The sequence below is a fragment of the Strongylocentrotus purpuratus genome, unplaced genomic scaffold, assembly GCF_000002235.5.
Source record: "Strongylocentrotus purpuratus isolate Spur 01 unplaced genomic scaffold, Spur_5.0 spur5_scaffold_7, whole genome shotgun sequence".
Lineage (NCBI taxonomy): Eukaryota > Metazoa > Echinodermata > Echinoidea > Camarodonta > Strongylocentrotidae > Strongylocentrotus > Strongylocentrotus purpuratus.
The window spans coordinates 17,735,446-17,761,000 of NW_022145613.1; the positions used below are offsets into that span (position 1 = coordinate 17,735,446).

Consider the following 25,555-nt stretch of genomic DNA (forward strand, 5'->3'; position numbering starts at 1 on the left):
TTTATGTGGGGGAGAATCTGATAAAATAAGTAGAAGTCAAATGTCACAAAGTTATTCAGATGGAGGGGTTAAAATGATAGATATATACACACATTTCCAATCATTAAAACATTCCTGGATTAAGAAATTGGTAATTGGATCAATAGGTAGCAATATCCTCTGCCTTTTGCAATCTTTCTTGCCTAAACTGCAAGATTTAAAATTATATATGGGAAACAATTATTTTCGGGAACTGGCAGGTAAATCAAAGAACCCTTTTTGGAAAGAAATGTTCATGGCTTATAGTACACTTTTGTCCATGCATTATGATAACATTTCTTGCCAACCCTTATGGAATAATGATAACATTAAAATAAGCAATAGCCCAATATAAAGTAAACAAAATTGTGTGAAAAGTGAGTTCGTTTTGTCAATGATATTTTAGAGACAAATGGTGATTTTTTTTCTTTGGAACGTTTCCAAGAAAATTATTATATTCAAATAATTTTTCTTTTTTATCGTGGATTATGCGATGTAATAAGACAAGGGTTTAACAATTGTACTATTTTTTAACAAGGTGCCGCAACCCCTTTTACCAGATACAATGCATTTGTTATGAAACGTATTAAAGGATGTTCACATATCCATGCAATTTGTTTAAAGAGATGAAAAGGAGTATGTAAAAGTTTTCTAAAATCGAAATGCATTTTCGACCTGAATGATAAGAGTTGGGAAACATATTGTTCCATCTGATTTAATTGTACCAATGATGTGGGCTTACGATAGGTTTTGCAACGCATATTATATACGAACGATCTACTGTTTAAAATGAATTTAGTCCCAAGAAAAGAATGTACATTTTGTATTGAACAGATTGAAACAGTTATACATCTGATATGTGATTGTACGCATGTTAAACATACACTGTCGCTCATATAGTTGGAATATATTGTTTTTACCCCAATTTGTGGAATTATTTTGACAATGATTTATTCCTAATAGATCCAGATAATAGTATACATTCTAAGAATTTTATTGAACAATAATTTGCCAGTGTTTGTTTTGCGTGACTGCTAAAACATATGTAAGCTTCTATGCTTATAAACTAGGGGACCTATGCCCTTAACCCTAATAAGGCCGGGGGGCCATTATGGCCCCCCTCCTCCACGAATTTTCCGATTGCTCGGGAACGCATATGGATGGCGCCCCGCCGCTCGCTGACTTTTTTCTTTCGAGTCTTGCGCAACTTTTAAAAGATTTTTTTTGTTGAAAATCGGACCTAGGGTTACAAGGTCACGTGACCTTTTGTCTTTGCATGTCAGCCCGAAAATCGCTCATTTTCGTGATTTGTGTACAAAACATATGGAAAAGTCATTTTTCCTAAAAACAGATCAAACATGGGTTATTGGGTCTTGTTTCAAGTTTAGGTGGTTGTTTAGGGAGTCAAAATAGTTAAATTGTAGTAACAAATGAAATAAACCAACAAAAACAATGAAATACATAAGTTGAAAAAACAATGAAATACATAAGAAATTATCAAAACAAGGGATAACATAAGGAATAAGCTGGCTCTTCCAATTTTTTTGTCGTATTATTATTCAAAATGGTCTAATGAATATATGTAGTGAACAAGAATTCTTAAATATGAATAATATATGATTTATGGGTAAAAATGTGATTTGTATGACTTTATTTGCATAAATTACCATAAATATGCAAATGAATGAATTTTTCAAAAAAATGAAATTATCATATTATTCTATTTATTTATTTATTTATTTATTTATTAGTCTTTTTTTAGTAGGGTGGCTCCATCAGTAGTTCAATACTGTTTTCCGTGGAGGCCCTACAACATAAATACAAAATTAACAAACATATTGAAAAACAAACAATCCAAATCGAAACAAAGTGAATTAAGTTACAACATTTTCGAACAAAAGAAAAGAAACAAACACAACACAATGGACCAGTTCAATGATTTAAATTATTATAGCGCCAAAACAAAAGAGTAAATGAAGAATTTGATGGTGCATTTTTTTAAAAATTAGGTAAAGTATTCCAGAAAGCCGCACCATCAAATGAAAAACTTTGTTTCCCCATCTGGGTTTTTATTTTGGGTAAAATTAATCCTGCGTTTTGTGCACTGCGTGTTCTAATATTATGTAAAGATTGGGTTTTTTGAAACATTTGTAAAATATAGACGGGAGTTTGATTTTGAAAAACAGAATAAATCATTTTACATTTGAAATAATTCCACCTACTTTGAATGCTTACCCACTTGAGTTTATTTAAATTTTCTTGAGTTGGGGTTCTTACATTGGCCCCCAAGATTACTCTGGCCATTTTCTTGTGTTGTTTAATGATTACATCTCGGACATTTTGTGAACAATTAGACCATGTATTACAACAATATTCAAATAAAGGTAAAATTAATGCATTGGCAAGAAGCTTCAGTCCCTCCAAAGGTAGGTATCTTTTCACTTGACATGCGTGCAAATTTTCGCGGCCGAGATCTTAAGGGGGGGGGGGGCATAATGCCCCCCCCGGCCGTACTAAGACCTCAAATAGCCCGGCCTTTTTAGGGTTAAGTCATAAATTACAGTAATGAGGATTAATGCCCCACAAAAGGGCACTTATATAGCACATCGACACGATTCTGATCCTGGGGTCTCACAGTTACGAGGCCATTGCTTTGCCACTGAACCATGACTGTACGCAGCGGGGGCTAGGGTAGGGGGCAGTTCCCACAAATAAAATGAAAAACAAAGAAAATGCAATAAATTATCAATAATTCATTGCATTTTACCCAAAATCCTCTGTACGGCCATGCATTATGGCTCAAGGCATGGGCACACAGAAGATTGGGGCACGGGATATATACTGGAACCGGAAATAAATTAACATTTTCATTACAAGATAAACAATTTGTTTTAAGAGGTTCAAATAATTATGCATTGAATTGTATACTGATTGTGGTGCGACGGATGGTGTATACTTGCAAAATAAAGAAACAATTGCCCGACTTTGATAATATTAGAGTTTCGATCATAAATTATTTCAAAAACGAAAAGTATATTGCAGATTCGAATTGTAGAAATAATAGATTCATAACAAAATGGGTTTCGATTCAGGAATTTGTTTACATAAAAAGACATTTTTCCGTATTTTTTCTTTCCATGAATATCAAATATATGTTATTGAAAATGTGTTAGTTTTCTGATAACTCAATAGTTTAACAATACTTGTATCTATAGAAGTTAATTTTATTTATGTTATAAATTAAATTACCTTGAATATATATTTGTTCATTTGTTGCAAATTAAAATAAATAAAATTCCTGTGGAGGGAAAAATATGGGAAAAAATAATCATTTTAATACAACCCCAATCAGCTATACCGGGAGGGTCACATTTATAGACTTGTACATCAGTAAACAAATTTATCTGTCAGGATCGATGAGTTATCAGACATTTTGGTAGGCTTCGTATCCTCCTGAATAATTGCATTTGAGATTAAAATATCTGTAAAAAAAAACACCTGCAATTGAAATTCTATTGATAGTGGAGCATGTTGAGATTAAAGTCCTAAGAAAAGGGTAAGGCTTATAATGACTGAATGATGTGCTTTTATTTATTAAAAGCGGCATTGGGAGGCCCGTAAACCTCATCTATGGTGTTGTCATGGCGATTTATTACTTACATGTAGATAAATAACCATTCGACATCTGAGGTCATGATGAGAGTTAGTTCAGGTTTGATATCAAAGACTAGCTTTGAGATCTGAAATATAGAAACCAACCCCACCTCCTATTTTTCCTTCTCTATTAATTGTTATTCTACTGAATATAACACAGGGGGCAAATTTATCCAGAATCTGGCCGGTTCTTACTTCATATTTCACTAATATTATAATAGTCACCACACTTGCTGCAAGCCGCCGAAGATGGCGTCATCAAGCAACTCGTTCATGTAGGCCACTGAGGTCAGTAGGGACTTTTAGATTTTCACGACAAGAACGTGAACCTCTACGTGTGACATCCTTTAAAGGCAATGTGACGTCCTTTTAAGTGCCTTAAAAGGACGTCACATTGCCTTAAAGCCCCACTGTCCTACTTGTAGCTTCTTGCTCCCTCTATATAGAAAACTTCCCCAATCGGTGCCTGTTGGTCCCCCCATGATCCTCTTTTTTATGTTAGTTGAGAGCTGAGTTAATGAGATAGCCACCTGTCAGTGACCTCGCTGTGTGGTCTTATCTCTTCTAGCCAAGTAGTATTGACGGTCTTTAAAAGGATGTCACACGTAGAGGTCCACGTTCTCGTCTTGCAAATCTAAATGTCCCTAGTGATCCAGACTCACTGGGTGTAAAAATATAAGGATTTTGGGGGTCACGTCATCTTCGGCTTGCATCAGGTATAGTAGGGCGTATCGCGTTGTGGAGATTATTAAAAGAAAAATTCGGCCAGATTCTGGACTGGGGTTATCAATGAACCAGGTTTCGCATAAGCCAAGTACGGAGACATCAACATTTAAATCATAAAGGATTACTGGAGTCGGCCAAAGTTTGTTTTGAGATTGCGTGCATTGTGATGAAGTGGAGAAAGTGCACTATCATACAGAATTGGATGAAGCAATCTTACCCAGATAGCAAAATGTTGTGGGGCCAATCTGGGTTTTATCTGGTAACAACTGGGCTAGTATATGGGCCCCAGATGGGCCTCAAAATGGGCCCAACAATATGCACCAGGGTTCCAATTTGGCACCAATTGGGCACCAGATGGACCAAGTGGGTTTTATATGGGCTACATGTGGGTTAGATATGGGCCCCATATGGGCCAATGTGTTTCTAAATGGGCTTCATATTGTTTAAATGGGTTCTATTTTTACCCGGCTGAATTCAGTTATAGAAATTACTGGTCAAGTACAACTGGACCCGTTATCCCATTTCAATTTCCAGGCTTACCAGTTGGATTTAACTGGTCTAACTGGACCAGTTGAACCATTTGGCACAAATTCATTGAAAATGTTTTAGTTCATAGTTAGTGTTTTTCATAATTCATGTTTAATTAAATGTAATTTATGCGAAGTAGTGAAATGTAGTGAAAGTAGTGAAAACCCACATGGGGCTCATTTGTGTTGGTACTTGTGGGTTCTGGGTGGGAAGGCCCATCTGGTATACGCCTGGTTTTTAGCTGAGCCAAGGCGGTGCTCGAAGTGCGATTTTCACCACCAAAAACCCACATGGGGCCCATATGTGTTGGTACTTGTGTGTTCTGGGTGGGAAAGCCCATCTGGTAAACATCTGGTGTTTATATGGGCCACGTGGGCTCCATATACTTGTGGGTTATTGCGCGCGTAACAGCTGCACTGCTAAAGCCAGTGTAATTATGCTGCATTATTGTAGAGCGCTTAGAGACTTCTGACAAAGTAAGTGTTAGGCGCAATATAAGCACTGTAATTATTATTATTATTATTGGTTGGAAGGCCCATCTGGTATACATCTGTTTTTTTGTATGGGCCACGTGATCGGTCCAGACAAAACCCAGATTGGCCCCAGATATTTTGCTATCTAGGTAGATATTTGCTTTGGTAATACATACTCAGACTTCTATTGTATTATCTGGTTGCATCAAAATCAAGCTGAAACTCCGGCATTTCATTATTTATCTGATTGATACTATACATTTCAAAGTTGACTGCAACTTCTCTGTTGGTTATGGGAGAAGAATTTTCAAGATCGTTGGATATGTTAACAAAGTATTCTGAAACAGTTCAGATGGAACATGTTTTACATATTTAATTTTAATGTATTACTTGCTCTTACAAAGAGAAAGGTTGAAAAGCGTTGGTTGAAAACTAGGGCCGATAGGGATTGGGACAACTATAAGTCCGTTCGAAATGCAACATTGCAACTTTTGAACAAAGCTCGTGGAAAATATCACAGAGATCTGATCATGGAAAATAGGATAATCAAAACAAGTTATTCAATGTTGTCAAGTCTCTATTGAACATGTCTAATAATACACCTCTGATACCTTGTAGTACTGATAAACATACGTTTTGTAATGACCTAGGTGATTATTTTTGTGACAAAGTCGTGAAAATCCACAAGAATATTGAAACAAGATTAGATGCAATGAATGAACCCAGGACTTATTCTCCATTAGCAACTTACCATGAGGTCGATGTTCTGAGCAATTTCAAATCTCTTTCTGAGCACCAAGTTGAAAAACTTATACTTAACCTCAGTAAGAAGTCATGCTCATTAGATCCTATGCCCACGAAAGTTCTTCTACAATGTATCGACATATTAGTTCCTGTGTTCATATCATTGATTAATCTTTCTCTCTCGACTGGTTATTTTCCCATGCAATGGAAAAATGCCCTCATCACACCATTATTGAAAAAACCTGGTCTTGATGCAGATTCCCAGAAAGTCACTATTTTACTTTTATTAGATCTAAACAGTGCATTCGACACCATAAATCATTCTTGCTTATCGGAAACTTTAAAGGCCTGTTTTGGCATAGATGGTGTTGCTCTTGAATGGATAGAGTCGTACTTGGCGAATAGATATCAAAAGGCCAAAATAGAAGATGTAATCCATCTCTGATGATTTCCCAGTGCCTTTTAGAGCATATAGCTCCGTTTAGTCTCATTTCACAACGCCCCCTATCGTCAGAGTCAGCAGCCATACATGTTAGTCTATGGACGTTTTTTTAGAAAATCGTTAAAAATTCATTTTTTGTTTAAACGAAAAGCACATCCACCCCGACGTACGTTATCAATAGCTCTTTCATTGGAGCCCTCATGTCTCATTGATTTTTGGAAGTTCACCCACCGTAATTTTTCAAAATAGGTTGCAAGCTCGCCATTGCCTATAATACACATGTGAAACAAGTCGAAATTTGGACTCAGTCTGCCAAGTGATTGTAAGATTATAGGTCAAGCACACGAAGGATAAGAAGCATGAATTATCAATTATCACTTCTGCTATATTCATTATGTCCATTTCTTCCAACCCCCACCGTAATTTTTCCATTTAGTAAAAGCAAACATTTTGCCGAGTTTAGCAAAAACATGAATATTCATAAACGGTCAGACAATACAGCCTTTTAGTACGTAACGTATAGTGAATGGGAATGGGCGATGATCCGTCCAGGAGGTAGAGGTCAGTGTTTTGTGCTGGCAATGTTCACGCGAGCGAAAATGAGACAATCGGAGCAATATGTTCCACAAGGTTCTCGGATGTGTCCTTTGTAATTTACTCTGTACACTGCTAATCTCATTTCAAATGTTCAAACGAATTTCCCCGAGATATCATGCCACAGCTATGCAGATGACACACAGCTTTATGTATCATTCAGACCTGATGAACATGATAAAGAACGATGTCTCTCACTTCTAGAAACACGTGTTGACTATGTACGTGGATCGATGTTGCAAAATAGGCTCATGCTTAATGATGGTAAAACTGAATTAATGATCATTGGCACACCTAAACAGACATCCACAATCAAATTAAACAGTGTATCAATTGGAGATTCTGTAACAGAACCATCTGTTAGTGCAAGAAATCTCGGAGTACAGTCCGATGCGAATTTGAATATGAGAGAGCACATTACAAATGTTTGTAAATCAGCTACATTATTACTACATGATCGTATCGAAAATATTTAGATAAGGACATTACGAAAGACATTGTTCATGCATGTATCACCAATAAGTTGGACTATTGTAATAGTCTACTGTATGGGATCACTGACTCTCAAATAGTGAGATTGCAACGGGTTCAAAACACCTGTGCAAGGCTGATCTGTGGTTGTTCCAAATTCACACGGATCACCCCAATTTTAAGAAATCTACATTGCTTTCCAGTACGCCAGAGAATAACATTCAAAATCTTGTTAATTGTATATAAAGCATTTCTTGGTCAAGCTCCCACTTATATCAAAGAACTGTTGAATTTCAAACTTAATTAACACAATCGCAACTTGCGCAGTTCCCGATATACTTTGTTGCTGCAGATCCCATCTATCAAAACAATAATAACGCTAGGTGATCGAGCATTTGCTTGTGCAGCCCCAAAAATCTGGAATAACTTGCCATTTGAAGTCAGGAAATCACCATCTGTAAATATCTTTAAATCAAAACTGAAAATCTTTTTGATTAACTGTAAATCTAAGCATATCAGGAGCTTTTGATGCGCAGTAGAGTATATACATAAGGTTGGATAGTTTCTGCGCTCTATAAATGTATTATTATTATTATTATTATTACATGCCTACTTTATGAGGCTATTGTATTCTTTTTGAAATGCTGTGATCGGTGATCCTATATGTTATTTCTTGATGAAATATCATGTAAAAGATATTTCTTCTTAAATCATCAGCTACATCAACAGACAACTCTCGGCATCGAGACCTGACCAGAAGCACTAAACGTTGGGTCATCCTCATGGGTTTATTCTTTATATCTTTCCTGGAGAACGGCGTCGTCAGATCATTTGGCCTCATTCTCAACGATCTGACCCAAGAGTTTGATTTCAGCGCTGCCTACCTCGGCTCTTTCTTTGGACTCGTATTTGGTGCCCCTTACTTGCTAGGTAAATGTATACCCGAACCCACGACCTTCACATTCTCAGTCAAGTGATCAAACCGCTGGACTACAACCTCCCCCCTTCTCTCTCTGCTTTAATATCGCTACCCCCTCTATCTTTCTCTCTCTCTCTCTTTGAGAGAGACTTCGGAATCCAAGTTTTTACACAGCTCACTATCTGTTCAGGAAAACTTGAATGCATACATGCCCACTCATCGTATATCAACAACTTACCTACTATATTTATGTCCGTGTATGAATATATTCAACGACCCATTTTGGCTACATGTTTGATACCTTAGATTTTGCAATATTGAAGTGGGGCTCTCGAGGAATTCAATGATTGTCTACCATTCATGTGCCCAAGTTGAATGAAAAAAAAAATCAAATTGTCAGAAATTTAGGATTTTATGTTAGCTGAATGGGATTAGTTAACAAAAATGCAAGGGGAATAACAAACTAGTTTTAAAAGCCGTTCTTGTTATATCTTTTCACAGCTTTGTTGAACATCCCATTACTTCGAAGGTTCTCTGTTCGACAGCTAGTGATGTTCGGAGGGACAGTAGCGACCCTAGGACTTGTGAGTTCTTCTTTCGCCCAAACAACCTGGCAGTTTTCGGTAGCAATGGCAGCATATGGTGAGGTTATGAAGGAGTTAATATTTGTGATAGCTAACTTTTACAATGCGCTTTTCATTTCTTGCACCATTTAGGGCATAATGCGGAAAAACAACTGTATAGTTCAGGACACAGTTTTCCCGTTGACGCAGCTTACATGGACAATTTCAAATGAGAAAGCTATATATTTATCGATACTTTCATTTATTCATTCATGTTTATAACATTTGACTAGTTTCAACCAAATACGATAAGGATTCTATAATTGGTGTTTAAAGGTAAAGACCAGTATTGGAAACGCCCCAATTTGAAAAATGAAATGGAAGCTCTTATTACCAATCATGTTAAAAGAATATGTTTTGACTAATACATGATGATAAAAATTTTGCCGGGAAACCGCCTACTAATTGATATATTTGGTAAATTAGTTTATCTAATGGTCTGTGTACAGTGCTTGTAACTTTACGAAGACTGGGCCAAATTTCTTATCATTTTGATGATTCCAGAACCTTGCAGTACACACCAATACTTATATGCTAAATGATCAACCTTTTCTGATCCATTCCACAACGTTTCTTTCACAATGCAATCGCATGACCATAACTGGTCTTTAGCTTTAATCATGCATTTTGGGAAATGTCTTTGCACTCTTTAGACCTATTATAAACAGGCCTTCACAAAGTATCGAAGTTGCTCTGATGATTAAATCTTTTGAAATTATAATTAAAATACTAGCCGAATTGTCGTAGAACGAATTTCTAGGGGAAATCTTGACTCCGTCTTTCCTGTATTTTCTTCTTCGTATTACTTTTTTTGACAGGGATTGGAAACGTTCTTATCTTGCTACCAACAAACACCTGCCCAGATGATTACTTTCCTAACCAGATGATAATTGCCACTGGCTTTCTGGTATCTGGAGGAAGCGTAGGAGTTATAGTGATGCCTTGGCTGTTTGGACAACTTCTTGTTCAGTACGGTTGGAGGGGTTCTCTTTTAATTCTTGGTGGATTAAACATTCACGTTGTTGCGGTAGGCGCCCTCCTGAAACCGGTGAATAAGACAGATTCTTCAGAGGACATTGACGAGAACAATCAGTCCCCATCTTGTGTAAGGGAAAGTGGAAACAATGAGGAGATGCAAGACGGCGAAAGTTCATCAACTTTGGATGTTTTATCGAGGTCTGAGAGGGAAGTAGAAATTTGCATCACCGAGTGTGGCCAAAAAGCAGACATAACTCAAAATGAAGACATTGACAAAGACGCTGGCGTTAGGAAAATTGGAGAAAGTGAGGAAATACATAATTGCGAAAGTTCGTCAACTGTGAATGATTTAACGAGGTCTGAAAGGGAACTAAACATTAGTAGGACCGAGGAAGGCCAAATGGCAGACATATTTAGAAGCGAAGAAGGGGTAACAAGTGAAGGTACTGGAATCGCAAATATGAACTCTATCGACCAGATAATTAGTGGGGCATGCGAGCCTTCAAAAGTTTACTCGAACCCCATAAACGATGCTGTTGACCAAGATGATGACAGGACCGTTGTGGGCATTTTGTTAAAAGCTCTCCGAAATGCTACAAGATTCCTTGGCTTAACAATCTTCAAAGACCACCCATTTATGTTCGTTGTTTTTATCAATTCTTTGGTTTTTGGTTCTCCTATAACGGTTGGCTACAATACATATTGCCCAATGCCCTTGCAAAGGGTCTTCCTCACCAGAAAGCTTTCCAAATATCGACCGTAGGAGGCGCTTTCAACTTCATCGGTCGTCTTGGAATTGGCTTCCTCTGGTCCAGAAAGTGCATAAAGTTTGAAGTCTGGTTCTCTCTCATTTATCTTCTCTCTGCGGCCGCCTTCTCGATCAACTTTGTTGCGCACACTTTCGAGGTTTTGATGGTCCTTTCTGCTTTCAATGGTCTCGCGATGGGCGCATTAGTACCATCTCAATTCCATTTGGTGCTGAAAAACGTTGGTGAAGGTTATTATAAGAATGGAATGTCTATCTTCTTCATCGGGATAGGTCTAAGCGGTCCAATAGCAGGAGCAATGTTTGGTAGGTTCAAAATCATTGTTCATACATGTTATATGCTCTGAAATGAAATATACGTATAAGCTTTGGTAATACCATGTTTGTTATGATCTTAGGACATCTTCTGCTCAGTAGAGGTGTTGTGGTCAAGTGGATAAGTTACCAGACTGTAGATCACAACGTACAGGGTTCAAATCACAGTCCGGCACTAACGTCTTCTGGCAAGTCCTTAATATACATTTGCCACTCTCCACCCAGTTGTTAAATGGGCACCCGCGTGGATGCGAAATTCATTGTAGTTTGCTTAGAATAGTGAGCGTCTGTAAAATGGGGCCTGGCTGAAATGCTCTCCAGGGAGTGGAAAGTGGTGGTGGTTATTTTACCTGACTGCTAAGAGAACAGTCAGGGTTAGCGGAAAAGCCTTAATGACCGTCGTTATAATATATCTGTAAAGAGCTTAGAGACATTGTCGATGTATATATATATATATATATAAACGCATAATAATATTAGTAGTATATTCTCTTTGTGTCAAAATATAGGTAATTTGATGGTATGTCTAGCAAAATACAGGTCTTGTTAACACTCAGAATGACTGTCAGAAGGCTCTCGAGGACATGTCATTCTTGTGAGCTATAACAATGTGCAAGATAGGCAACTCGTCAAAAACAAAACACAAATAAAGGCCTAGGAAACTGATAATTCCCTTTTTCTTGTAAATTAGAGAAAGTAAAAAAAAATAAGGATGAGCGGACAATATAACTTTTGCAAACTTTGTAAACTGTATTGTCGTACATTTATATTCGACTCTTGTGTCATGTCTTACAGGTGGGTTGTATGACCTTACTGAATCATACGATATCTCGTTTGGTGTCATATCGGGCTTAAACATCCTCAACGCTTTCCTGAGTATTGCTCCACTATGCTGGTCTCGATGCCGGAAACGATCTTCACTCGATGACGAAACGATAACAGATAGAGAAGGCGAGTCGGCTCTGTCGGCCTGAGTGTCTGCCCGTCGATCCCTCCTCTGTCAGTTATCCTGATACCAATCATATTAATGAAGCGGGACATTCAATATAAAGCATGAAAATTAAACAGCTATATGGGACATACCTACTGCTAAGTACACAACCCACCAAGCTCCTTTTGTACATGCGAGTTGCAGTTGGGTCGTAAGCCAACCCCTGCAATCCGCACGTCCTTCTTACGATCTCTAGTTGGCGCCTTTCACCCTCCTCAAAAATATATTTCCCACCTTTACCTGCATGACTCCTTGACTTGAACGTGCAACCCCTGTGCAGGTACCTTGCAACTGCAGTATTACGGCTCCATATAGGCCACCGCAAGTAGCCAGTGCAATGCTCGCAAGAAGTCCTTGCAAAGTCTACAAAGAAGAACAATATGGACTTTTAGATTCGCACGAAGACAATGGGGGTTGCTACGATCGACGTCCTTTTAATGCACTGCCTTGAATGGACGTTACACTTATCAGTCCAGGCAAATCTAAAAGTCCCTAATGACTGCATGTGTTACGTGCATAGCCACACGCAGATATTATTGGACATGTCGAAAAACATCGTGCAAGCGCTTACGTGTTATGCTTGCCTTCAAAGACACGTCCAGATCCCCGCGTGTCAGACGCGAGGATTTTCTACGAAATTCATCGTAAGCGAGAGACATGCATGGCCGGTTGTGACCATGGCTTTAGCTAGAATTCAAATGGTCTAACATTTCTCAAGATTTTAGTTTTAGATTTATTTTAGTCGTTTTATGTACACAGGGAAACTCTCTCCGAACTACAAAAAAACTGAGAGGCCCTGTTCAAATGAAAGATTACGCATAGGGAGCCTATAGGGAGAAAATCGAACAAAGTTTGCATACATTCAAAACATATGAAATGGAGGAATTCTTCCCGATGCCCAAGATGTAAATTGAACCCCGTTCGGTCTTTTTTGTTTAAAATTATCTTATTCTTAAGAGTCATTCAAAAGCGATGAAATGGAGGAGGTGAAGTTGTTTAATCTATGCGGTATGTCCAGTAAATGCGTTGAAAAGTATGTTCGATAAAATTTTGCCATTTAAGTCTATGTGGCCCAAGGTGTTGTAACGACTAGTTTTTTTTATCACAAACCAAATAATTAATGTCTATGCCTATATTACAGGAGATGTATGAACCCCATTGTTAGAATTTTTTATATTTTTGGGGTTCCGTGTAAAAGTTCTGATACTCACGATATTCACGTAATTTATCAATGATTTGCAAATCCCTGATATTGATATTATGTTGATAAAAGTGAACATCCATATGACTAGAATGAGAAACCTGAGTGATTTGAAATTAATTTGAACGCACATATCGTCAATTCAATCAAATACAGGCAAGATGAATACCATTAAGTGATTAGGGAAATTCATATAACTAACTTTTTAGGATCTACTATCTACTTCCTTTAGTTGATTTAGATTACCTACAAATTAGGTAGGTCTATATTATGATTTTATTATAAAAATATTTTGTTTTGTTTTGCGTTCAACATATATTTTCCTTCCTGCAGCTATCAAATTATTTATGATTTATTTTCGTACATGTCAATTTTTAACATTATGGCGTATACAGAATTTATAGCTGTCTCTTGTGTTGCTAACATTTGCAGAGAGCCACAACATTTGTTCTCCTATATTTCGGTAGCTTTGAAAGGAAGTGATATTGAAACCCTGCAATCAATGCTAGTTCTCAATTATATCTCTAATTTTGTTGGGGGTGCGTAAATTGGAATAGGCAGGTTTTTTTTGCTTGGTATTAATCTTTCTTGAAAAGTCTGCATCTACATGATAAACCCACTCTATTTGATAATACATGTACCATTGAGAATTTCCAAAGCTCATCTATATTAAATTTCAGTGAATTGCCATTTCCTTTCCTTTCGTTTCTTTTCATTTTCTTTGCACTGGCAATATACACTCTACATACAAATTGACATCTTTTCCATTTAAGAATATCGAGCAGATAGTTTAATGGAAAAACACATTTCTCAATGCTAAATGAAAGTAAGTGCATTTAACCGAGGAATTCATATTTATAACCTATATTTAATATATATAAATAACAGTAGTCAATATTATTTGCACAAGAAAATAGATGAAATGTTTTGGTGATAGAATTTATTTATTCGTTGTACAAATTTCAAATAACTCACTCAATAATTGGATGGGTGAATTTCATTATTTGTATTCATTATATGAATAGCGGTGGTTGATGAGTAACATAAGACAAATTGATTAAATGGTTTAACGACGAAAAAAATTATTATTTTGTAATACAATTTTTCAAATTATTTAAATATAATTTTTATGATTTCACGCAATCAATTGCGTGTCTTTTGCAATAGTTTAACAGATAACAGGTGTCATTGCTGCTACTTTGCGACAAGGATTATTTCCATCATTTTCACATCTTTTTGAATTATAATAATATATGCCTTCGTGACTAAAAATGTAAAGCTCTGGGAGCGTCGTAACAACAAGCAAATTGTATACGCATAAATACGCATAAATCTTTGGTTCTACCTGTTAAATAATCATTAGGTTTACTTACCAACGATTTCAAATAGATTTCATGTAATTCATGTTACATTTTCTTAAATGACGAATGACTACTCTTACGACATTTTCGTGAGAAGTGCTTCATACAAATTTAAACAGAAGTGTACTACTGATAACCAGAAGTATATCTAAATGATTAGCTTAAATCACGCCGTACGGTCAATATACTCAGAAAGTCTTGAAACCATAACCTACTGTATGCCAGATAATAGAAATAGAGTGAACGACTTTCTTAATGACAATTGATGCAGAACTATGTACAATGCACGAATGATACTTCTTTTTAATTATAGATATATACATAATTAGAGATATTAATTGCCCTTTTTGCTCATACTTGCGATGTTTGGTTTTGTAAATAATATTTCGATGATATTTTATAATAATAATAATATATTACATTTATAAAGCGCTTAATACAATTTTTCTAAGCGAGTCTGGTATAAAGTACAGTGAAATGCAAGTTGATAAAGAATTCTGAATAAATTATTACTTGATTAAGTAAAGTCCTATAAACCATACATTTCTGGAAAGCTGAGACAATGGAGAATCTAATTCTTTATGAGAAATTTATTTACCCTCATTGAATATGCAAATTATATGCAAATTTCTCAAAGGCATGAATTAGTGATTGTTCTGTGTGCTACTACTGTTATTGTATTTACAATTTCAAATATCTTGCTATGCACAAGAATCCTCTGACACCGTTTGTATGATTTTCATCATTTACATGAAATGCTAATATTTCAAAGAAAAAACAGAAATTAGAATGATTATTGGACGTAATTTTGCTTGTGAGGTATGTATGTGCAAAAACCATCATAGGATTGTTTTTTTTTTGTATAAAAGCAAATGTAACTGCCAATTTTGAAGTAATTCTGATGAATATTTTTCAAGTTATAGCAATTTTTGTCAAAAATTTCTAATTCAGAGATAATTAGCATATTATGAAGGTACTTCAACCACAGTTTCCCCATAATTTGATTCAAAGTGGGATTAATTGACCTGCAATCGCAAGTTCAGTTGCACTCGAGTGCCTCCATGGAGGCAGCTTTCTTAGCAATGTACACAAATGCCCTGACCCTACTAGGCCAATAGATGGTAGCAAGTACACTGTCAGTTACATCCTGAGGTCCATTGCAACATTTTTTTAAAAATAATTGTGGATCAAAGTTGTCCACTTCCGGTCTGATTATTGGCTTACCTGATATTTTCTTTGCCCTAAAATACAAAACAAATACTAAAAATATCATGAAAACAGCAATTGAATGTTGAAGAGCATAATATCAAAGTAACACTTAAATACTAAAAATAAAAAGTGAGATTTTTTTAACCAGACTGTTTGTTCCCTTAACAAAAATACAAAGTAATGTTAACCTACAAGTTACAACAATATTATACATGAATAACATGATACATAATTCTGATAACAAATTCCTAATAATTAATATTTACATAGCGCTTTATACATTGAAAAATGAAATATGATTACATTACATATTGAACAGATAAGTTTTAAGTTTACTCTTGAAGGTTTCTAACATTGGGGACTCGTGTATTTCATGGTGAAGTTTGGCACAAATAGAAAGGGCACGATTGCCATAGCGGGTTTGGGTGCGAGTGCCTGGGGCTATTGGTACCTTCCGGTTCACAAAAGCAGCTTTCATGAAATGATACAATAAAACGTTTACATTACTTATACAAAAAAATACAAACATTAATAATTAGCTTGAGCATATGCTTTGGTAGTATAATGAAGAAGTCAACAATGTTAGCTTACAGTAAACTTATCAAAAAGTGTTGGAGCACAATCCCATTTTTTATTATGGAAAGAGAGTTTACCTTTTCTCTTTGCAATTTGATAGTTTATCTTCTTCATCATGAATCCTCTTAAAACAAGCAACTCTTGGCTTAAATTTCTTGCCGACGCACGAGTAAATTCATCGTGATTAATCATTGTACTATGTGGATAGTTGAATTTAAATGTGTCTATTTACAGATTTTGAATGTGATGCGTACTATCTTCTAATCAATATCATTCCCTAAATTATTTGGTCGCTGTAATTTTATATATTTATAGCATATTTATGATTGTGAATCATTATAAAAGATGATACGAATCGCTTTCTTCCTTTAAGATAGATTATCTTATAATAACGGTTAAAACTAAAATTTAACCGAATCAAACTCATTTCCCACCAAATATTTGAGTCTGGAAGAAAATCTGCAACTGCTGAGTAATAAAACAAAACATACAAGGCTTTCCGTTATTGCCGGGAATTAGGTTGTCAACCTCTAACGTCATCATTGTTCTATAAAGTCTGCATTTCTCAGCAACTTTCTCTATTTCGTTTACATTGAATTTGTCCTGGCCTTAACTGTATCAGACTATCACGTATAGCACTTCACGATGTTCCAAACCAGTCTTGACATGAAACTTCACAGTGAGTATTTCAAATTGGCTTGAAAAATAACAGAATCTTTACGATGTCCTTCCATTATTGCAATCTGAACTTTCCCGGCTAACATGCATACATCGATATCTCCGGAAATCAGTGAAATTTAAAAGAAAAAGGCTTTGTAAATTATCTTGAAAGTCATTTATAAGGATGATTATTCTTGTTACTATTCATTTCAGTATTATCACAGATAATTATATCGGGACACACATACCTAATTCATAACAGGACAATCGAGTGTGGTTCTGTTCGGAACCGAAAGGCTGATAGATTTTACATCTCATGAGCGAGGGTCTAGATAACCGTCTTCATCATAGGTAAGATGTGGTCGAAACTGACCGCCTGACTGCCTCACTTGACTTGGTAACACGTTGCTTGGTACTGTTAGAATTGGTTGAGTGCTTGGAAGAATATAACCAAAGTCATCCTGTTCCACATCTTTTAAGTGGTCCTCATCTTCTGCATTTACATACGTGCCTTCAGGAAGATCTGAAAGAACAGTATTGGTGGCGCTCTCGTAGTGACCCTCCAGCTTGTCCGCTGGTACGGTGTCTGTGGCGCTTTCGTAATTCACATTAAGTTTGTTCGATGGAATGCTTTCATAGTATACCACAGTAGGTTTCAAATGCTTGGTGTCTTTATCTTCTTCATCTCGTGACTGAGTTCCTGGGAGGGGTCGGGAGAGAGTTTCATTCAGTGCTGTCCCCTGGTTTTGTGTGTCACCTCTTTGAAGAGATCTAGACATGTCGAGGTAGGTGTGAGTCACCTAAAACAGAGTGGAGGCGCAAGTTAAACCCATAATTATAACCTAAACAATAGTTGTTAATTCTGCGATATTCGTCCCTAAAGCACTTTAGGTGTCACCATTTCAATGTATACATTCAAGTCACCAATGGTCCGTTATTATCGTTTTTTCAATGTTTACATTTTTATCTGATATACCAATTTATTACATTGCTTTATCTTAATTATTGGATCGATAATCACCAACTACATGCTTATCTTGAAACAAAGATAAAACATATAAATAAATCAAATCAAATTTATAACCAAGCAATGTGTGGCTATAATGTCTAATGCGAATGTACAAGAAACCTAAATGAAAGTTACTGAGAGGATAATAATTCTCTGAAAACTCGGGTCAGGCGCAAATCAGTTATAAACATACCATTTTTTCTTTAAACAGGAAAGAATGTTCATATGTTACAGAGGAAATAACGGAAACTGTATTATCAATTTCCTTTAAAAAAAAAAAATTTAGACTTAAAAAAGAGGGGTGGTGGTAGAGGAGGTATCGAATAAAAAAATAAATAATAAAAAGTTGGTCTTATTTACCAAGGGTAGCCACAACAGTACCAATACTGCTTTTCTTGCGGACACTGCAATTACTATTACCCCCAACATTGCCAAGTATGCATTTTACACATGGCTGGAAAGGGACAAAATGTGGGCAAAACACCTCGTCCATGGATTAAGCACCGATGCAAGATCTAACCCAGTCAAGAGCCTTCACCAATATACCACAGTGCTATACTACGACCGCGTGTGGGAGTGTCTTCATTACCTCTTTTTTAGCCACATGTTTAGTAGAAAGATGCCTTCGAATCCGAGACACTATCCAGCAGGATGCTATGAAAAGGAGAAGAACAGCCAGTCCGCCAGTGGTGCCCATAAAGACCAGAGTTTGTGTGGTAGGTGGCACGCACTCCTTGCTATATGGAGGAACTTATAATGAACCGGGAGATATAAGAAAGAAAATGACTTTCCTTGAGTATATTCCGGAACATTGTTGAATTCAACTTGGCAATGCGAAAAAGTGGCGTATACGTGATATAAGATTCAAATTTCAAAACTAAATGTTATAATTTATGGACGTTAACATCACTTTGATTAGTTTTGTTTATTTGGTGTATGAACGAAATACTTTAGATTAAGGAATATAATTTTCGCCATTGTCATGATCGTGGGTCTAGGTGTTTTCAAGCAACTGTTTAAGGTTATAAATATTGTTGAAAGTGAAATATTCCTGACTGAAGCTCCGAATAATAAGTGTACAAGAAATCGAAATTATAGAGTATTTTAAGAGACAGAACCAGTTCAATATTGGGGTTCAGTCAGAACAGTCGCTAGATTGTCTCCTCACATCATGTAGCCGTAACTGTTTATGGAGAATTGTGATTCTCGTGTCTAACTTTTGTGAGTTTGGAGATGCCATCACAAGACATGGGGTATCTTGAATATATTCGTTATTGAAAACAAAATATACATTAGGTCAAACTATGTCGATGGTTTTCCACAGGAGTGGGTTTCCTGAATTTACCTTCATTAGAAAGGAAGTTCCTTACAATACAAGACGAACATTTAACACAATTTATTTACCTTTGGTGGGCGTGGATGCCATTCCCATATGTACTGATGACGTAATGTCGAAAACTGTGAAATAGATGGTGACAATGAGTTACGTCTTTCTTTTTCAACCCCCATCATTCATTGCAAATATTTTTCTTCAGGCATACTTTCCTTGATGAGATATACAAAATTAACATCATCAAGCCATGCAAACATCCGAAAAACATCCGGAAATTGTGGAGAAAAAAAAAATCGCGAAAAATGCCCCAATATGACCTCTAATAATGGATAGGGGTTTCGAGGCTTGAGCGGCACACCCCCGTCCAAACCAAATCTGAGTATCCCTCGGGAAGAACACAATTTGCAATTATTTATGGTTAGTCCATTCTAATCATTCCAATATATATTGAAGGGAAGAATATTATTAATAGAACGAAGAAAAAACAATGAGTGGACTCAAAACAGTCCGAATTGACTGAAGATCTAAGGGACTGACTGTGAAGTCGATCGACCTATTACATTGGATTCCCAATGTCAGTTCTACGAGACCCCAAAACCGTGAAAAACGAACAGCAGATTTCGGCCTCATCGGCCTTCGTTCCTGTGTGCCTCCTGTTCACTGGGAAGCATTTCCACTTTCAGAAGAGGATGACTTTCTTTGATGGTGTGCGAACGGCAGCAAGAACAAAACATAGTAATATTCAACATATTTATCGTTCCTAAATGGACACTGTTGATACTAAGGCTATCCTCCCAATTAACTGCATGATTTACCTTACAAAATATACCCCTTTTTTAGAGGGGGCGGAGGAGAGGGGGAGGGGGGGGGGTGGAGTTCTTTCTAAGTTCTAACAAACGATTCTACAAGGAAGCTTTGTATTACAAGACGGCTTGGACTATCATAGCGGCTTACCATGCACTCCTTACACAAATAGTTTTATTATTCGTTCAAAACAACTACAAAGACCTAGAAACTAAATAACATTCGAAACTATTTAATCACCTGGCATTAATAATTATATCTTTACGAAAGTGTATATTTTAGCGGTTTATTCTAAAAGGCAATAATCTGTTAATATTAAGTATATTCTCGTTGCATTGTAGTAAAGGGTGTTTTATATGACCCATCAGATTCACATTACGCTCAGTTATCCCGATAAATTATTATCAGCATGCATATTAATTAACCTACTAATCAGAAAGTGAAACTGAATGAATAATAGATGTTCAAGTTGTTTGTGAAAATTGCACGCTTCATATTTGGTATCACATCCCATTGTGTGTAAGTATGGTATACTTTACTTCCATGTTTCTCAGTCCAATGTATTTTTTACACCATAAAGTAAATTGTGGTGTAAAACAGACCTTCTTTCCCTACCAGTTAGGAATACAATATGTTTTCACACATGTTTCTAACAGAGATAATGATATACATTTTGAATGATTTCAAACTAACTAACACGTACTAAACAGAATCTTATCCTAAAATAGTGCCAAAAAAAGAGATAATAGAAATGATTTGTTGGGAGAAAAGGGGGAAAATATTTCTTCGTCTTTTTCTTTTTGAAGTTAGTTGTATTTCTATAATAATAGGCAGGCTTCATTATGCGAAAAAAATCATACACTGTAGTTTCCGATGAGATAGCATGAACTTTATGATATAACTAGAAAGGTTGTATACAATGATGATTACAATGTCTCTTCAATATAGTAATGTCATTTCAGTCCACGAGGAAGGCATTTCATTTACGTTGTTTCCCTCCACCAAGATGTTAAGTGGATACTCGGTATAGGATGTAAATGCGATTGTGGTTGGTTTGGCATGATCTTGTCCGTAAAATGGCCGAAAATAATGCTCCTAAATGTAGTGGAGAGTGTGCATTGTTTTGAATCCATTCTTGAATCCACTGACGGGGTTGGGGGAACACTGTTTTAAAAGCGCTCTGATTATGGTGCTACATTAAAATAGTTATTACTGTTTTTTTCATTAGTAGTTTACTGTAATATCCGAATGTTATCATCAATATCGTTTTAATTATCATTATCATTGATATCTTTATCATTATCATTATTATCACTATCATTATCGTTATCGTCACTATCGGTAACACTATCATCACTATCGGTATCACTATCATCACTATCACTATCATCACTATCGGTAACACTATCATAATTAATCATCGTAGGTTCCATTTTTATTTTGCTTTACTATACCATCACTAGTAGTCATGTGATAAATCACTGCTCTTCATCAATCAACAATTATATTTCATTGACAGACTTGAGAGGATCTCGTATAATCAAAACAACGTGAATAAAAAACGAAGAGGTCTTCAGAATTATTTGGTTTTGAAATGCATATCCCTGCTTATTCACGATGTATAAAAAGGTTTTCTTTCTACTTAACATTTTTACAAAGACAGATAGATACTTGAGTATCCATCTCTTATTTTCACTTTCACTATAAGATTGAAGGGAGGAGGCTATACATAAAGCCCATGGTTAATAAACAGGAAATAAACGTAATGCGATGAAAGCTGTATGAATTTAGCGTCGGAGGTTTTATGCAATTCTTAAAATTCACTTTTATAAAATAAGTTAATTTGAACTTACCTAGCTGTGCAATGATTGATATTATTTTATACAAAGTGATTTATCAAAGAAAAGTTTATACTGTTATGAATAATGGTAATTCACATCATGTACTTAACAATTAAAAGTACAAGCTATGCTTATGTGCATGATTTCTTGATCACTATAACTATGAAAGAAAATATAAAAATGTTATGATAAGAACTACCGGATGTTTGCAAGTAAATTCTTTCTCTAAAGTTTATGATAAATTACCATTAACTGTTAAATTATTTCGGTTTTAACTAGTTTACTGCCCTCTCATTTATTTTTGTTCAGTTTTCTATACTCATCCATACACGCACACACACACATCTGATGGATATTATTCTCATGATGCCTTCCATTGTCCAAAAACAATAACAATATAAAGAAATCACAGGCAAAATCAACTGAAGAATAAAGAATGTACTACTATTTACAAAATATACTAAAGGTTGTAAGTTTTGCATCACGGCTGTGTCTTGAATGTACCTATTATGTTTATTTACTATTTACTCAAACTTATTTAAAAAAAAACTTCACATTGGAAAAAATATTCATAAAGTCCTTTATAATTATATTTTTAAAGTGTCAGAAATGAAAATAAACGAATGAAGTGAATGAATGAAATGAAAGTGGTTAAAATAAAAACACTGCTTATAATTATAATAGCTGATTGTGCTAGGAGAGGCGTCTTGAACGAAACGCCATTTTACAAACCCACATAGCCATAAACTAATAGTGTGACCCCCACTGCAGGAGGCCCACACGATGGACTTAATTTAATCCCACTATACAGATTTGGAATATTACCTTCGAATTGGTCCGTGACGACAGTCGGTATGTCTGTCACTGTAATAATGAGAAGTAAATCAATGTAAATATTTTCACACTTCTTCGTCAAATCATGTATACCGCCCTTTTGTTTAACTTTAAAGTAGTCGAATGCCCTCTCGTTAATTTTTATTCAGCTTTCTAAAATTACGCACTCACACACCCCAGATGGATATTATTTTCATGATGCCTTCTGTAATTGTCCGAAAAAAGGGGGGAAAAAAGATCACAAACAAAAATAAACTGAAGAGTAAATAAAGTACTATTGTTTTTAAAACGTTCCGAATTGTGTATTGTTGGAATCATGGCTGTGTCTTGAATGCACTTATTATGAAGATTTACTATTTACTCTAATATATGAAAAGAATGCTTCTTATAGGAAAACAAATATTAATATAATGCTTAATATTCATGTAACTTGGTAAAGTATCAAGAAATGAAAATAGACAAATGAATGGAATGACAGGAGTTACAAGTAAACACTGCTTATGTGATACAGTAGTTGATTGTGATAGAAAAGGCATTGTTAATAAACGCCATTTTACAAACGCATATATATTACTTAGTGTGTGGCCCCCACTGCAGTAGGCCCACATGATGAACTTATTTAGATTGTTAACATAAAATGGCTACACTATAGATTTAGAATTTTACCTGCGAATTGTTCCGTGACGACAGTCGGTTTGTCTGTCACTGTGATAATAAGAAGTGAATCAATGTAAATATACACACTCCTTCAAATCAAGTATATTGCTCTTCTAGACTTTTTTGATACACTGCATTAGATGGAATAACGTAAAGATTTAAGCGGGTAGGGGCACACCGGGTCCGTGCCCCTTTAGAAATTCAAATGGTTATAAAATGTTTGACCCCTACCAAAAAAAGTTAGAACCTTTTCTTTTGCTTGGTTGTCAGAAGATTTTCTTTTCAGAATTGTAATCCCACACTTTTCTTTAGAATTCTAGATTGCACTTGCGTAGATAAGCAATTTGTATTTTCTTCTGGACCTTCAAAAAGCAGTGAGTCGCAGAAAAGTGATAAAAAATTAAACTGATTGCTCTTTTAAGCCCGATAAAGGATGCTTTCGTCCATGGAATAGAATTTGATATTTTGCTTCATAACCATTATCATAATATGACCATTTTATATGAACAATGGGTGATTACACTAAACATAAAAAGGAATATTTTTATGATTATTATAAAGACTAGCCTAAGCCAAGTATCGCATATTAGATACGAATATATCATGTGTTGGTTTGCTCATCAAGCCGCTATTAGAGTCTTTCAATCATATACCATAACTGACATTGACTACAGCACAGGAAATGTACTTTTCTTCTTGTAAAACTTAGAATATGCTAAATTTTATTTACGATTTAATTGTTTGTATTACCTGTAACCTCTTCACATGTTGGTATAGAATCGTTCCAAAGCAGATAAAACTGTGATCCTCCTGGAACACATTGCAGCGTTCCATTGCCTTTCAGACTGTATCCATCCATACACGTAAGATGAACGATAGAACCAAACCACGTGATCTTAGAATCTCAAGAATCATTGTGACGTCATCTGTTTGATGGCAGACTTTCAACAGTGACAAAGAAAACGAGAGAAGGAAATACAGAAAATCAAAGATTAGATCTCACAAATTATAACACTTTTTATCGCATTAAAAATATTTCGTATTTTCTGGGCACATTATAAAGATCAGTACATAAAAAGTAATTTTAATTTGAGTTTGCATGTATCATCGTTTCTACTTCACAAATTTCTTAATCAACTCAGTAACCAAATTTTGAGAATAAAGCTTTTTTGTTCGATCGTCATGTGCATAGAGAAAGAGTGTCGTGCCACATGGGTCTGGGCCCCTAACGAGATAATACAAATAAATTAATGCTTCAAACAAGAAGAAGAAGGAATAAACGCAACCAAACCAAACAAACAAACATTCTTGAAAAGTGATGATGACTCGGATGTACGCCACTTCTTATTAGATTGCACAAAATAATCATGAGGAACTTTGCAAACCACACTGACGTATATATAACTGACCAAATGACAGCTAAAAACAAATTTAAAGTTGAATCTAACTTTAAAGATAAATCTAATAAATTGCTAAACAAATTATATACACGTACATAATAGAGAATCGTGCTAAAAGATAAATTCTTCATTTTAAAAATCCCATTTATTCTTAAATATTAAAAAAAAAAAATGTATGATCTACTATATCACTATTCCCTAGAGGATTTTTAACTACCTTTAAAATATTGATCCGTTACTAATTCCCTTGACCACGTTACGAAGACCAATTGTGACGTTGGACTCCTTTCAGCCGGCAACTGGCACTCATTACGACACTCGGTCGAGGTGCCGATTTTAAACAACAACGAAACCAACGATGGAAGTAAGACAATGGATGTCTCCCATAAAAGCATCTAAAATGTGAAATACAAACCTATACATCACCA

The 25,555-nt window shown here is 35.6% G+C and overlaps 1 protein-coding gene across 1 annotated transcript; it reads right to left on the reverse strand.

Moving 5' to 3' along the window:
* Window positions 1–16,253: 16,253 nt before the first annotated feature.
* On the reverse strand, window positions 16,254–24,657 carry LOC105441843. The gene is made up of 6 exons (XM_011673373.2): window positions 24,478–24,657; window positions 23,737–23,775; window positions 23,062–23,100; window positions 19,663–19,716; window positions 18,848–19,008; window positions 16,254–18,049 (listed from the first exon to the last, which is right to left on the reverse strand). Exons 1-6 carry the CDS (start codon window positions 24,584–24,586, stop codon window positions 17,564–17,566), a joined length of 888 nt encoding a protein of 295 aa, XP_011671675.2. The 5' UTR covers window positions 24,587–24,657; the 3' UTR covers window positions 16,254–17,563.
* Between the last annotated feature and the right edge of the window lie 898 nt (window positions 24,658–25,555).